The following is a 12,104-nucleotide window of genomic DNA, read 5'->3' on the forward strand; positions in this document are numbered from 1 at the left end:
CACCAATCACACTCGCCGTCCCAAATTGATATCTAGCAATGTGTCAGGATAATACATGTGACGGGGAAATGTAACGTGGTATGACAATACCAAATTCGTTCGTTTATCGTGAAACTATAATCCCTTCGTCAATATGATCCGATCAATTATGAGATATGGAATTGTTTTAATCTCGATTATCGATCACATCTTTCACTCCACTATTAAGTCAATATAAGTCGAAAACTCCTTCTCGACTTATGAGTACACCTTGGCCAAGAATTTCGTCATCGACTTAATTGAATGAAATGCAGATAATAATCTCTTACTATTTAAGAGTGACAAATCCTCTATTGGTCATTCACAACCTTCATATAATTCTTGACATACCCAAACGATATCGTATTAGCGGCCCTTGGCAGAGCAACATTCAACACTGTCAAAACATGACCGTCTTCATATAAGGTACTATGACGACCTCAAGTCAAAAGGATCAATTCCACTACCGAATGTTAGAGATTAACCACTGACACTAAGATAGTTATCCATGTGGAATCTCTCGACGAGTCTCCAATGTTTTATTCTATAACAAAACATCCACGTGTTTATTTAAGTGTCACCACACTTTAACTTGTGAGATCAGCTACTTACTTCGCAAATAAGAAATACCACACGTGATGGTCTATCCGTAATAACGATACCCGTATCTCGTTATTACTTACGATTACGGATGATTTAAAAGTCAATCATAAATAATTTGTATCTGACAATCACAACTCCTTGTGATTAAAAAATTATGAAGATTTGAATCTACGGCTCTATTATTTAATTTAATTGTCTATTAATTAAATAATAGATCTACCATTAAATTGCATTAATTATATATCAAAAGTATTTATATCCAATGTTGATTAGACTTAGGGCATAACACTTACAATTACAACATAAAAAAAAGAAAAAAATCACTTCCATAACCACACAAATGGCGAGCAAACTTCTAACAAATCCACATTCAACATTTATAAAAAGGGCAATTAATAATTGCAATTTGCTTTGTCCTTCTAGACCGACTACAAGTGCTCCAAATCATTCAAATATCAGTTAGATATTGAACTCGAAGCTGATTGTCGTCGAATCTGTCCCCTGTGGACTCCGTAAAGATGAGCACTGAGTGCGCTTGACTCGCTTGTGACCGGAGTACTTCAAGTATGTGTCGACCGGAGGTTGCTTTCTCCCTTCTGGGACTCGAAATGGGTGGAGATGGAAGTTATAAATTTTGGGAGAAATGGGTGAAAATGGAGATTTCAATTGAACCGGCTAGAGGAAATTTTCTCCCTTTCGTGGAGATTTCAATTGAGTCGACTGGAAATTTTCAAGCCTTTCGCTTCTGCTCTTCGAGGAAAGTGGGAGGGGAGAGAGAGAGAGAGAGAGAGAGAGAGAGAGAGAGAGAGAGAGAGCGAGAGAGAGAGAGAGAGCGAGAGAGAGAGAGAGAGCGAGAGAGAGAGAGAGAGCCTTTTTTTATCGGTAGTGCTATGGGTACATCTCCAAGTGGTAAAAGAGGAGGGTGGAGAAATCCAGCTTTGCTTGAGGCTGCTGCGTCAAGGGTTCGAATCCTGAAATATGAATTTGGCTCATGGGTAAGTGCAAGTGTACAAGCAGCCTTCCACCCTGTACCCTTGGAGACATAACCTGCGATTTACCTCCCTCACGATACTCCAGGGTAAGTGTGATGAGGGACCCTTAAGGTTAGGGTTTAACCTTTTTTGTTTTATTAATTAATCAATTTCCCTTCATTTTTTTAATGAATTAAATAACGCACAGCGACCAATTTTCAAATCTCTGAGTCCATTCTGTCAATGTCCCTGTTCACCTAGCATAATTGATTTTTCCAACTTGGACAGAGACATTGTGACAGCTAAACCAAGTTGTACAATAATAGTTGGCCCCATCTAAACTCCCAGTCAACTCTCTCTACGATTATTATAGTCCAGTGCGATGGGGCAATCTTGCTTGGCCAACCAGGCCATGTTTCAATTTTTATTTAAAAATCAATTTAAATAAAATAAAATTTAATTTAATTTAATTAAAAAAAAAAAGGGACCGTTAGTCCTCTTCTTGTTGTACAAGTTCTAACAAAGCCTCTATTCGAGCCAGCATGTTAAGCGTTTGTTTGAGCCACGTAATTATAGAAAAACATATTTTAAAATAGTAGATTGATGAAAAATGTGTGATTAAAAAATAAAAAAAATTGGATTAGGGTATAAAATTATTTTATTAAAAATTGGTGGTTAAAATGATGTCAAATCACTGTTTAAAAATATATTTTTTAAAAAAGAATGCAGCTTAAACAGGGGTTAAGCCCATGATTGGCATCGATTTAAAATCTGTTTGTATCGATCAAATCACTTTCAATCCACAAATTTTGTGAAATTTATGAGTATTATCCACTTCTTTATCATTCTTTTTACCACTCTCAAACATGCTTATTTTGAATAAAGTTTTTTACATTATCGAGTACTCTATCTAACTTAAACATACTATGTGTATGTGAAAGCAAATTGTTGTTACGTTTCAAAATTCTTATTTCTACTAAATTAGATAATTTCTTATCCAGATTCCAACAATTTGTTTTAATCCTTATCTAATAATTCCTCTAGTGGCTGAAATTAGACCAAACTTTAATACTCCCACAGATTATCCATTCATGCTTCCTCAATGCATGCAAATGACAGGTCATCATTTAGCCCTTGTTTGGGCTCCATTAAAATTAAATTTTGAAGAAGAATATATTTTAAAATAATGATTTTTGAAAGAATATATAATTAGAAAAGAAGTAAAATTTTTGAATTATGTTTAATATATTTTATTGAAAAATATGTGATTAAATAGAAAAGAGAGAAAAATATATTTTAAATAAAATGGAGCAGAAATATGGAGTTTGTTTGATTCGGATTAAAGTTTAATTTTAATCTAAATCAAAGTCAAACAATCAATATTAATCACATCTTTCATGGGTCTTACAACTTTTCAACCACACATTTCAAAAACTTCTGTCACAATCTACTAAAAAATTAATTTTAATCACTATCAAACACCGTCAGTGGCTTAATTAACATAATAATTACACAAAATAAAATAAAAAATACATAATATAAAATCCAATGACAGACATCACAGTCTTTGAGGTTGTTTTCATCATATCATAACAATTTGACATTCAAAACGATTAAAGTCCCGTTTGGTGCACATTATTTGAGAAAATAATACATTTTTTTCCATCAAATCAGTTTACAATATTTGATTTCAACACTCTAAGGTATGATTCATGATGTGATATTTAAAATGTATTTTTGTTGAAAAAATGTGGAACAAACGGCCCCTAATAAGACGAAAATAAAATTAAAAAACAAATGCCAAGTTGTGGGGAAAAAAAATAGAAAAGGCCAAAAAAAAAGCAGTAATTGACCAGAATTAATTTAACTCAAGATATTGATCTGGAAAAGAAGTCATCAATGTCTATCCATTAAAACTAATTTAGAGTGTCAGTACCATAAATTGCGATTGTTAGTTCTATAAATCAAACCCATTCTTTCTCTAATTACTCTCTTCACGTCTTTTCCTGGTAGTGATTTTTTAGAGAGAGAAAGAGTAGTAGGTGAAGAAAGGATATATCGGCAATGGCGGGTGGAGGATTCGTAGAGTCGGGCGTAGGACGAGCCCATCTATACGAGTACACGATCACTCGTTATTTCATATTATCTTGTATTGTTGCAGCCATGGGAGGTTCTTTGTTTGGCTATGATCTTGGTGTTTCTGGTGAGTTTTTCTTGTTGGGTTCTCGATTTACGAAAAGAAAAATTTGGATTCAAAATCTTTGACCAAATTTTTTTTTTAAGCATTAATAAACGATGACTGTGTCTGAATATTTGGGTGTTTTCCAGGAGGGGTGACTTCCATGGATGATTTCCTCATTGAATTCTTCCCCAGTGTGTACAGAAGAAAACAAGCACATCGTGATACGACAGATTACTGTAAATATGATAATCAGATCCTTACTCTGTTCACATCTTCGTTATACTTGTCGGCCCTGGTTTTCACATTCGGAGCTTCCTATATAACGAGATCATACGGTCGGAGGGCTAGTATCCTCTGCGGATCAGTCAGTTTCTTCATTGGAGCAGTCCTCAATGCATCTGCACAGAACATAGCAATGTTGATCATTGGTCGAGTGCTTCTTGGAATCGGCATTGGATTTGGCAATCAAGTAAGAATTTTAGAGAAAATAAATAAAAATACTTTGTGAAACTTAACTTATATTTATTGGCTATTTGATATGTTGGACAGGCAGTTCCTTTGTATCTATCAGAAATGGCGCCAGCCAAAATCAGGGGAGCTGTGAACCAACTCTTTCAGTTTACAACCTGTGTGGGAATTCTTATAGCTAACTTATTGAATTACGGAGTCGAAAAGATCCATCCTTGGGGATGGAGACTCTCCCTTGGCTTAGCCACGGTTCCAGCTGCTATTATGTTTGTTGGTGGACTTTTCCTTCCAGAAACCCCCAATAGTCTCGTTGAACAAGGTAGATTAGACGAAGCAAGAACGATTTTGGAGAAAGTTAGAGGTACCCGAAAAATTGATGCAGAATTTGCTGACCTTATTGAAGCAAGCGATGCTGCCAAAGCAATAAAGCATCCATTTAGAAATCTTCTGCAAAGAAAAAACCGACCCCAGTTGGTAATAGGAGCACTTGGGATCCCAGCATTCCAACAGCTTACTGGCATGAACTCCATTCTTTTCTATTCTCCTGTCATATTTCAGAGTTTAGGCTTTGGCTCGACTGCGTCGTTATATTCATCAGTCTTTACCGGTGGAGCTCTCGTTGTGGCTACTCTAATATCAATGGCTTTGGTCGACAAGTTTGGTAGACGAGCATTCTTTATCGATGCTAGCATTGAAATGATCTGCTGCTCGGTAATTTCACTTAAAAAACACCTCTGTATTGAAGAAATATACTGTCATGCCCTTTCTTATCGATGTTTATACTAACAAGTTTTTGACGTGCAGATTGTAATTGCCATCACTCTGGCTCTGAAATTTGGAGAAGGTAAAGAGCTCCCAAAAGGCATCGGTGTCTTCCTTATCGTCGCCATCTGTATATTCGTTCTCGCTTATGGAAGGTCGTGGGGTCCATTGGGATGGTTAGTTCCAAGTGAGATTTTTCCCCTGGAGACGAGATCAGCCGGGCAAAGCATGGTCGTTTGTGTCAATATGATCTTCACATTTTTAGTTGCTCAGTTTTTTCTTGCAGCTCTCTGTCACCTCGAATACGGGATCTTCCTATTGTTCGCAGCCTTGATCTGCATCATGGGCAGCTTTATCTACTTTCTCTTGCCCGAGACAAAGCAGGTTCCTATTGAAGAGATACATTTTCTATGGCAAAAACACTGGTTCTGGAAGAGATACTGTGGACCTGAAGAGAATGCACGTGAATTAAAAGTAAAACCAGAGCAGTAGCTGTAGAATAGTTGCAAAAGAAATAACATTAAATTATATTATGATTAGTACCTTCGTTTGAACTCAGTAGGAATTCTACAGTTTCAATTATTACTTTCATTCAAACACAGTAGGAATTTCATAACTTCAATGGTGAAAGTAGTATATCTAAACTTCTCGAATTGTTTTCTATTGAATTAACTATTGATGTTCTCTTATCACATCTCACTATCTCAGTAGCTGTTTATTGCTAGCATTGCCAGATACTGTGAACTAAAATCCCCTGTTTATTCATATATCAGTCATACGAGAGTATCTTAATATTCATATTAGAGTGATTTACAGAAAGGCAACAATAACTTAATCAAGAAGTAATTAATGAATTATAAATCACATTAAGCAAGTAACTTGGCAAGTTCATCTACACCAAGGTTTCCCTGAGGAACTACATTTAGATAATCAGCTTTAATATCTTTCATCTTTTCATTTCTTGAACTCTTTCTTTCACTTTCGCTCCTGCCTGAAACTGCTATTTCAGTCCCTGGAACTGCAGCAGCTTCTTTAAGCTCCAAATCACTAGTCTCTTTATTCTCACCTCTTTGAACCGCCAACTTCTTAGGTCCATACCTAAAGACAGGCCCAGTTGGAGCAGTCTTGGCAAAGGCAACTGTCGCTTTAAACACATTGTCAGCATCCAAACAATGATCGTCTAACACAACTGCCTTCCCACTTTCAATGGCCTGCTTCAATAGTAGCAGAACTCCCTTATTCCACGGCGGGCTCAAACTTACTAGCTCGTCAATGTTCTTAGAGTCTTTTACTGTATCATTGTCACGAGGAACCACAGATGAAAGCTCCATCAGATTTTCACTACAGGAACTCGTCCCCAGATTCCCTCTCGACTCCACTAAACCACCATCGAATAAGGTTTTGCTTTCACTTATTTCACTGCATGCTTCTGAATCATCACAACTGTAGCCTACATGCACAGGAGATCTTTCAGTCCCTTCATTAATACCCTGCACCGTCAAGACTGCTTGAGAAGCTTCGGATGACAAGTTGACCGTAGAGAGAAAATCCTCAACCCCAGCTTCAGTCAATTCACTGCTTTGTTTTGATTCCCCATTGCCACGTGTAGGAGTATCACTAGTGTTAAGATCATTCGAGTTCTGATTAACAATTGATACAGATGGAACACTAGATGATGATAATGCTGAATCTGCCGTATCTGCTAAGGGCACATCAAATTTAACTTCCTGCACTTCTTTTGGACCATCTTCAGGTTCTGATAAAGATGACCTCCAATGTCGTCCTCTCCATATAAGTATGTGTTCATATTCAAAAGATATTAACACACACGGGACAAGATCCTGCAGTCGAAATGCTAAGGATTACTATAAATGTAACTAAAAAAAATTTCTATCTTCCCGTTCTCCTTAATATCCATAAAAAAATAATAATAATAAATAAATAAAAAATAAGTATATATCTTATAGTCATGCAAGTTACCCTACCTTAAGTTTGGCTCCTATTTTGCGGTAGTCACTCCCGTTCAATCCTTGGCAATTGATTCGCACTAATTCACATGCTTCAAATGCCTCTCTCACATTTTTTACAAGGTCACAATAGACACCATTTTTTGCTGCAAAAGACATGTATAGGTTGTCAGCAAACTTCTGGGCAAAACTGAACCATAAACCTTTTTCTTCAACACATAATGACAGGAAATTAAAATCAGCATACCAAGCTTGCATATTGGTGTTAGGTTGCGCCCTAGTTTCCGCATTTCACTTGTTTCTTCCAAAGTCAAACCCTCAGGAACTCGTTTAATCAGCCTGGGGTATACAGGGGTAATAGGTTTCCACAACATAAGAGGAAAGCGGGGACGTGTTTTATAATTGTAGTTTCTTCCACGAAAAAGGTATATCACACCACCTCTGCTGTAAATAACCTTCCCGCCAGTTTTGTCCTGTTATGTTGTGTTTTTATAAGAACAAGCATTCAAAATAATAACTAAAATAAGAACAAATGTAGATTGACTAATTTATGTCAGGAACCTGAACATGCTTCTCTATTTTCTTTTCCAAGTTCTGTTCTTTCTCTTTTATGGATAAAGTTCTCTTCTTAGTTTTACTTGTGTAAGAGACCAACGGTTAAAATTCAAAGAGTAACTTCCAATATGTTGTCTTTTTCATATACTGAAAGGCAGAAACTTTTTCTTCTCTGTCAACTCTTATTAATAGACAGAAGGATAAGTAATTCGACTCATTTACATCCGAATCATGAATGTCAATCGTCACGAATCACTCAAATGGACCCGAGACGTGACATGCACCGATGATGGATGCCAACTAGACACCTAATCCACAATTAAGGCTGACTTTGACCTTCTTTTGACTATCATGAATTTAATAAAAAAATTGTCAAAGTTCCATTTATAAATCAGACAAAACCATCCTGAAAGCAACAAATATTCCCAAAGCATAAAAATAGGGAACATTTGTCCCTTTATTCTAAGTACTAACCAAAATAAAGTGTGGCAAAAATGATATGAGTGTCCCTTACAAGCAAAAGTCCCCAAATGCACAAATTATATAAAATATTCAGTAAGCCCATAGACTTGTATATATAATTCAAATGGCCTATCCAAGGGAATAAGCCACCAACAAGAAATAAAGACTACATGAACTAACAAAATAAATCATAAATCTCATTATGTCAAGTAGCTCAACTCGACAAATCAACAGGCTCCAAATTTTACTTAACTAAGCTTCTATTGATAAAGAAAAATAGTGACAAAATGTATGAGCTTGTACCTCAGCGAGTGGATAGTACGCGAATAAATATTATTTTATCATTTATACATGTTTATGGAAAAGTTTTGTTGATCCTATTATAACTTCATGAAATTTTACATTTTGATAATTTCTTTTAAGCCTGAAACACGTTGAAATCATAAAATCCTTTTCTTTATTCTAGATAAGCAATTGTAAAATATTTTGAATATAAGTAATCTGACATCAACGAAAATCAGTGTAAAACTGTAATTTCACAATACTATAAGCTGAAATCTTTATTCTATAAATTGAATAAACAGAATTCTGCAATTTGAAATCTAATAAGTTGAATAATACCGAAAAAATATACCAAAAGATACCCAGAACAACCATACTCATGTGTTGAATATTATCAATGTACATGGCAAGGCTACTCATAATCTGATAATTCTGAAATTTTGTAATTCTAAAATCATCTTGACAAGATTTTCAAGTCCAGAAGAATCAGAAAATTATTGTGAATTATGTGCTTAAAATTTAGTTTGACATTATAACCGCTATTCTTTAGTAGTGTAGAAGTCAAAGTCAATTTTCGTATATAATTTTTATGCATTTTTTGTTCTTTCCTAGTGTAATATTTTATTCATTCTTGGTGCAACATATAGGCTTTGTTTGTTAGTAAGCCATGTCCATGGGCTGATTTGTTCCACCATCTGTTTCACTCCTCGTAACATATAGTGTTTAGAACAAACAGTAAGAATAGTGAATACACTACCGTTTTCCAGAAATTATCCTTTTCTCTCATCTTCCTCAAGAAGTAGTTACTTAACTTATTTCATGCTTCATGTCAGTTGAGAAAGTATCAATGGCAACTGTATATGGAATCACCTAGTATAAGACAATTGAATTATTTGGCACAACTAGAGAAGATTCTTAGTCGACCCAGTTTAAAGGCTTAGCAATTTTCTAGAATTTGCTTAGAACCCCTTTTTGTAGATCTTCAGTTACTTAATAAGACCACTGCTTCGACTTAAGGTCATGAAGGCGAACCTCATTCATAGATGCCAATCTTCCCAACAGGGATTTTCCATCCCTTATCAGATAATGGAAGTGATGTATCAGAAACGTTGAATAATAAATAAAAATTAAAAAAATTCTGTTCAATCTAAACATACAAGTGAGGTTTCTTTATATGACAATTGACAGCAGTAACTTCCTTTCTATATATCAATTCAGTTAATTAAATTCTGCATATATTTTGGCCATAGTCACTATGGACCAGTAGTGGCAAATTGGTGAATTGGAAACAACCAAATGTAAATTACATGAATGTTGGAGAAAAAGAAATAACTTTTAACATTTTTCTATGAGAGTAGAAAGTTGAAAATACTGGCCTCCAACTGTTGGCGGACATTATCCATGTCCACTGTACACACTCCTTTGCATTTGATTTTACACACCCTCCGTCGCTTCCAGAGAGCATGAATGTTGTCTAACATGTTGTGTGTCAGGCCATCTCTTCCTGGAGAAAAAATGTCAAGTGCATTACCGAATGTTGAAAAACTTTGTCCTCGAGCTAATCAACTGTCATGAATCAACTAGGGAAAATGAATTCCTACTGCCAATAACAGTTTTGGCTGTGTTACTAACTGAAATTGACATTTTGGACTGTATAACAAATTTGAACTCCCCAATTTAGCAGAAACTATCGATATAGTTATTTTACAAAACAAAGAACAAGAACAAGAACCTACACATAATAGCTACATAATATGTGCCACTTGATCTCAGTAATAAAACAAAGCATATTGAAGTAGTTGCTTCATTTCACCACATATCCACTTCTTTAGCCAACAACATTTTGTCAGAGTACGCACAGAAAAAAAAAACAAAACCATTTACTTTTGTAACAAATATACATTTCAAGCCAATTTAGATCACCCATTAGCAAATTCATATTGAAACTCAAAGACAGGTGCATTCAAATAACAGATACAATGTAGTGTATTCATCATCATCTACTCATATTAAAACTGAAAGAGAAAAATCAATAGTTTTGATTGTCGAAAAATAAAAAATTACTTTGAAACAAAGAACATTTGAAATAGTTGGTCCATTACAGCCATATCCACTTCTTTAGTCAACAGCTATAACGTTTTGTAAGATATGCACAGAAAACCAATTAACAAAGAATAATGAAGACTACCGATAGTCGCTCCTGGCATACAAGTGACAATATATTATTTGATGTACAAGGCAATAAAAAACTACCATACTAATGCATCAATTAACAATCTGTGTATGGCGCGCAAGACGGCTACCGGTAGTCTTCACCGTGAAAAGCATTACTCATTAACAAAACCATGTATTTTCTGGAACAAATATAAAAATCAACACACATTATATCATACATACGCAAATTAATACTGAAACTCAAAGACGAGCGCATTCCAATAATTGATGCAGTATAGTGTATTCATCTAGTATACCCATATTCAATTGTCGCTGCGATTTCTTACATCCTTCAATGAGCTCCTTAATTTCATCATTGGTCAATGGCTCCCCCAATATCTCCTCTCGGGACCTCATGTACTTAGGTCCAGAACCAGGAAGGAAGGGGCCTGGCGCCTGCACAGGCTTCACCCCCTTCTTATGGGGTGGGGGGAGCTGGAAAGAGTCAAATTCTGGAAGCTTCTTCTTGCTGGAAGGCAGCGGCTTCCGCCCCAACCATGGTTTCGGTATAGAACCCGGCCCAAACGGGGATACCAGTGGCTCCCTCAACTTTAACGGCTTCAACTTCGGTGTCTCCGTGTAACTGTACTGATACTCGAAGGGAGCCTCAGGAAACTCATACGAAACCCCATTTTCACCAATTCGAAAATTCGGGGAGACGGAATCATTGTTTTCGTTTTCACCACTGATAGTTTTCGGATTTTTTACAGGGATTTTTCTGGGTTTTAGTAGGGGCCTAAAGGCAGGGTGAACTGAATTTCCAGAAGGGTACTTTGCCGATTTCGAGTACTTAGAGAATTTTCCAGGTATGGAAGGTGAAGAAGGCGATGAAGGGGTGCCAGTGGACTTGAAAGTGGTGCGGTGAGGAGGGGCAGGGCTGTAATTATGAGTGATATTGAGGGCAGATTCGAAGCGCTTCTCAAAGCGAAGCTCGTCTTCGAGTTCCTTCTGTTCCCGCTCACGGCGGATGAATTTCTCGGCGTTGGCATTGTTCCACCGTGAGAAGCGAATCTCAGAGGCGTGGTGGCGGCAGCGTAGGTGGTGGTCTGGAGGTGCAAAAATTGGAAATTGGATTACAGTTTTCAGCGACATTGATTAGAATTCAACAGCTTTACGCTATCGTCATCAAGCATGAGATTTTTATAGAACTCATTTTACTAATTGAAATTAGTAAGAAAAAGTTAAAATGGAATAAAATGTTTCATTAATTTGCTATTTTCATTTATCATCCCATTTATATAGGCGAATTTTATTTTTCATACAAATTGAAAATTTTTATTTAATATTATTTAAATATTATTTTTTGTTAAGATATTTTTTTGTTTACCCTTATTTAATTATCAACTAGTAATAAATAATGTGTTTTTGTTCATGTTCTCAAGAAGAAGTGAGAAATGTTTGTATGCATATATGTGCGTAATTCCAAAAAAGTAAATTAAAATTTGGACAATTTTGAGATTAAGTGGGAGGAATTAGTAATAATTAGACAAATTAAATAAGAGTATATTAATAAATTAGAAAAACAAATATATTTCCAATAAAGAAACATCATTATATATATAGGACAAAAAATAAAGAAAGTCACCTATATAAATGGGACGGTGAAGTATAAATTTAAGC

At 35.6% G+C, this 12,104-nt stretch overlaps 2 protein-coding genes across 2 annotated transcripts; one reads left to right on the plus strand and one right to left on the minus strand.

Annotated features, from left to right (window-relative positions):
- The first annotated feature begins 3,509 nt into the window (after nucleotides 1-3,509).
- Nucleotides 3,510-5,693, plus strand: LOC111410006 (sugar transport protein 14). The gene is made up of 4 exons (XM_023040161.1): nucleotides 3,510-3,795; nucleotides 3,921-4,243; nucleotides 4,324-4,953; nucleotides 5,047-5,693. Exons 1-4 carry the CDS (start codon nucleotides 3,657-3,659, stop codon nucleotides 5,494-5,496), a joined length of 1,542 nt encoding a protein of 513 aa, XP_022895929.1. The 5' UTR covers nucleotides 3,510-3,656; the 3' UTR covers nucleotides 5,497-5,693.
- A 49-nt stretch (nucleotides 5,694-5,742) lies between these two features.
- Nucleotides 5,743-11,661, minus strand: LOC111410005 (CRS2-associated factor 1, chloroplastic). Its single transcript, XM_023040160.1, has 5 exons — nucleotides 10,742-11,661; nucleotides 9,647-9,774; nucleotides 7,219-7,444; nucleotides 6,990-7,117; nucleotides 5,743-6,845 (listed from the first exon to the last, which is right to left on the minus strand). The coding sequence occupies exons 1-5, from the start codon at nucleotides 11,574-11,576 to the stop codon at nucleotides 5,871-5,873; spliced, it is 2,292 nt and encodes a 763-aa protein (XP_022895928.1). The 5' UTR covers nucleotides 11,577-11,661; the 3' UTR covers nucleotides 5,743-5,870.
- Between the last annotated feature and the right edge of the window lie 443 nt (nucleotides 11,662-12,104).

This window comes from Olea europaea, chromosome 15 (assembly GCF_002742605.1).
Source record: "Olea europaea var. sylvestris chromosome 15, O_europaea_v1, whole genome shotgun sequence".
NCBI classification, from domain to species: domain Eukaryota; kingdom Viridiplantae; phylum Streptophyta; class Magnoliopsida; order Lamiales; family Oleaceae; genus Olea; species Olea europaea.

Bases quoted from the DNA above. Each gene is read 5' to 3' on its own strand.
- LOC111410006 (XM_023040161.1), top strand. From the start codon at position 3,657: ATGGCGGGTGGAGGATTCGTAGAGTCGGGCGTAGGACGAGCCCATCTA. The intron at 3,796-3,920 runs GTGAGTTTTTCT...GGTGTTTTCCAG, and splicing joins CTATGATCTTGGTGTTTCTG to GAGGGGTGACTTCCATGGAT. The intron at 4,954-5,046 runs GTAATTTCACTT...TTTGACGTGCAG, and splicing joins TTGAAATGATCTGCTGCTCG to ATTGTAATTGCCATCACTCT.
- LOC111410005 (XM_023040160.1), bottom strand. From the start codon at position 11,576: ATGTCGCTGAAAACTGTAATCCAATTTCCAATTTTTGCACCTCCAGAC. The intron at 7,445-9,646 runs GCCAGTATTTTC...ACAACATAACAG, and splicing joins ATGTCCGCCAACAGTTGGAG to GACAAAACTGGCGGGAAGGT. The intron at 6,846-6,989 runs GTAGGGTAACTT...TTTCGACTGCAG, and splicing joins AAATAGGAGCCAAACTTAAG to GATCTTGTCCCGTGTGTGTT.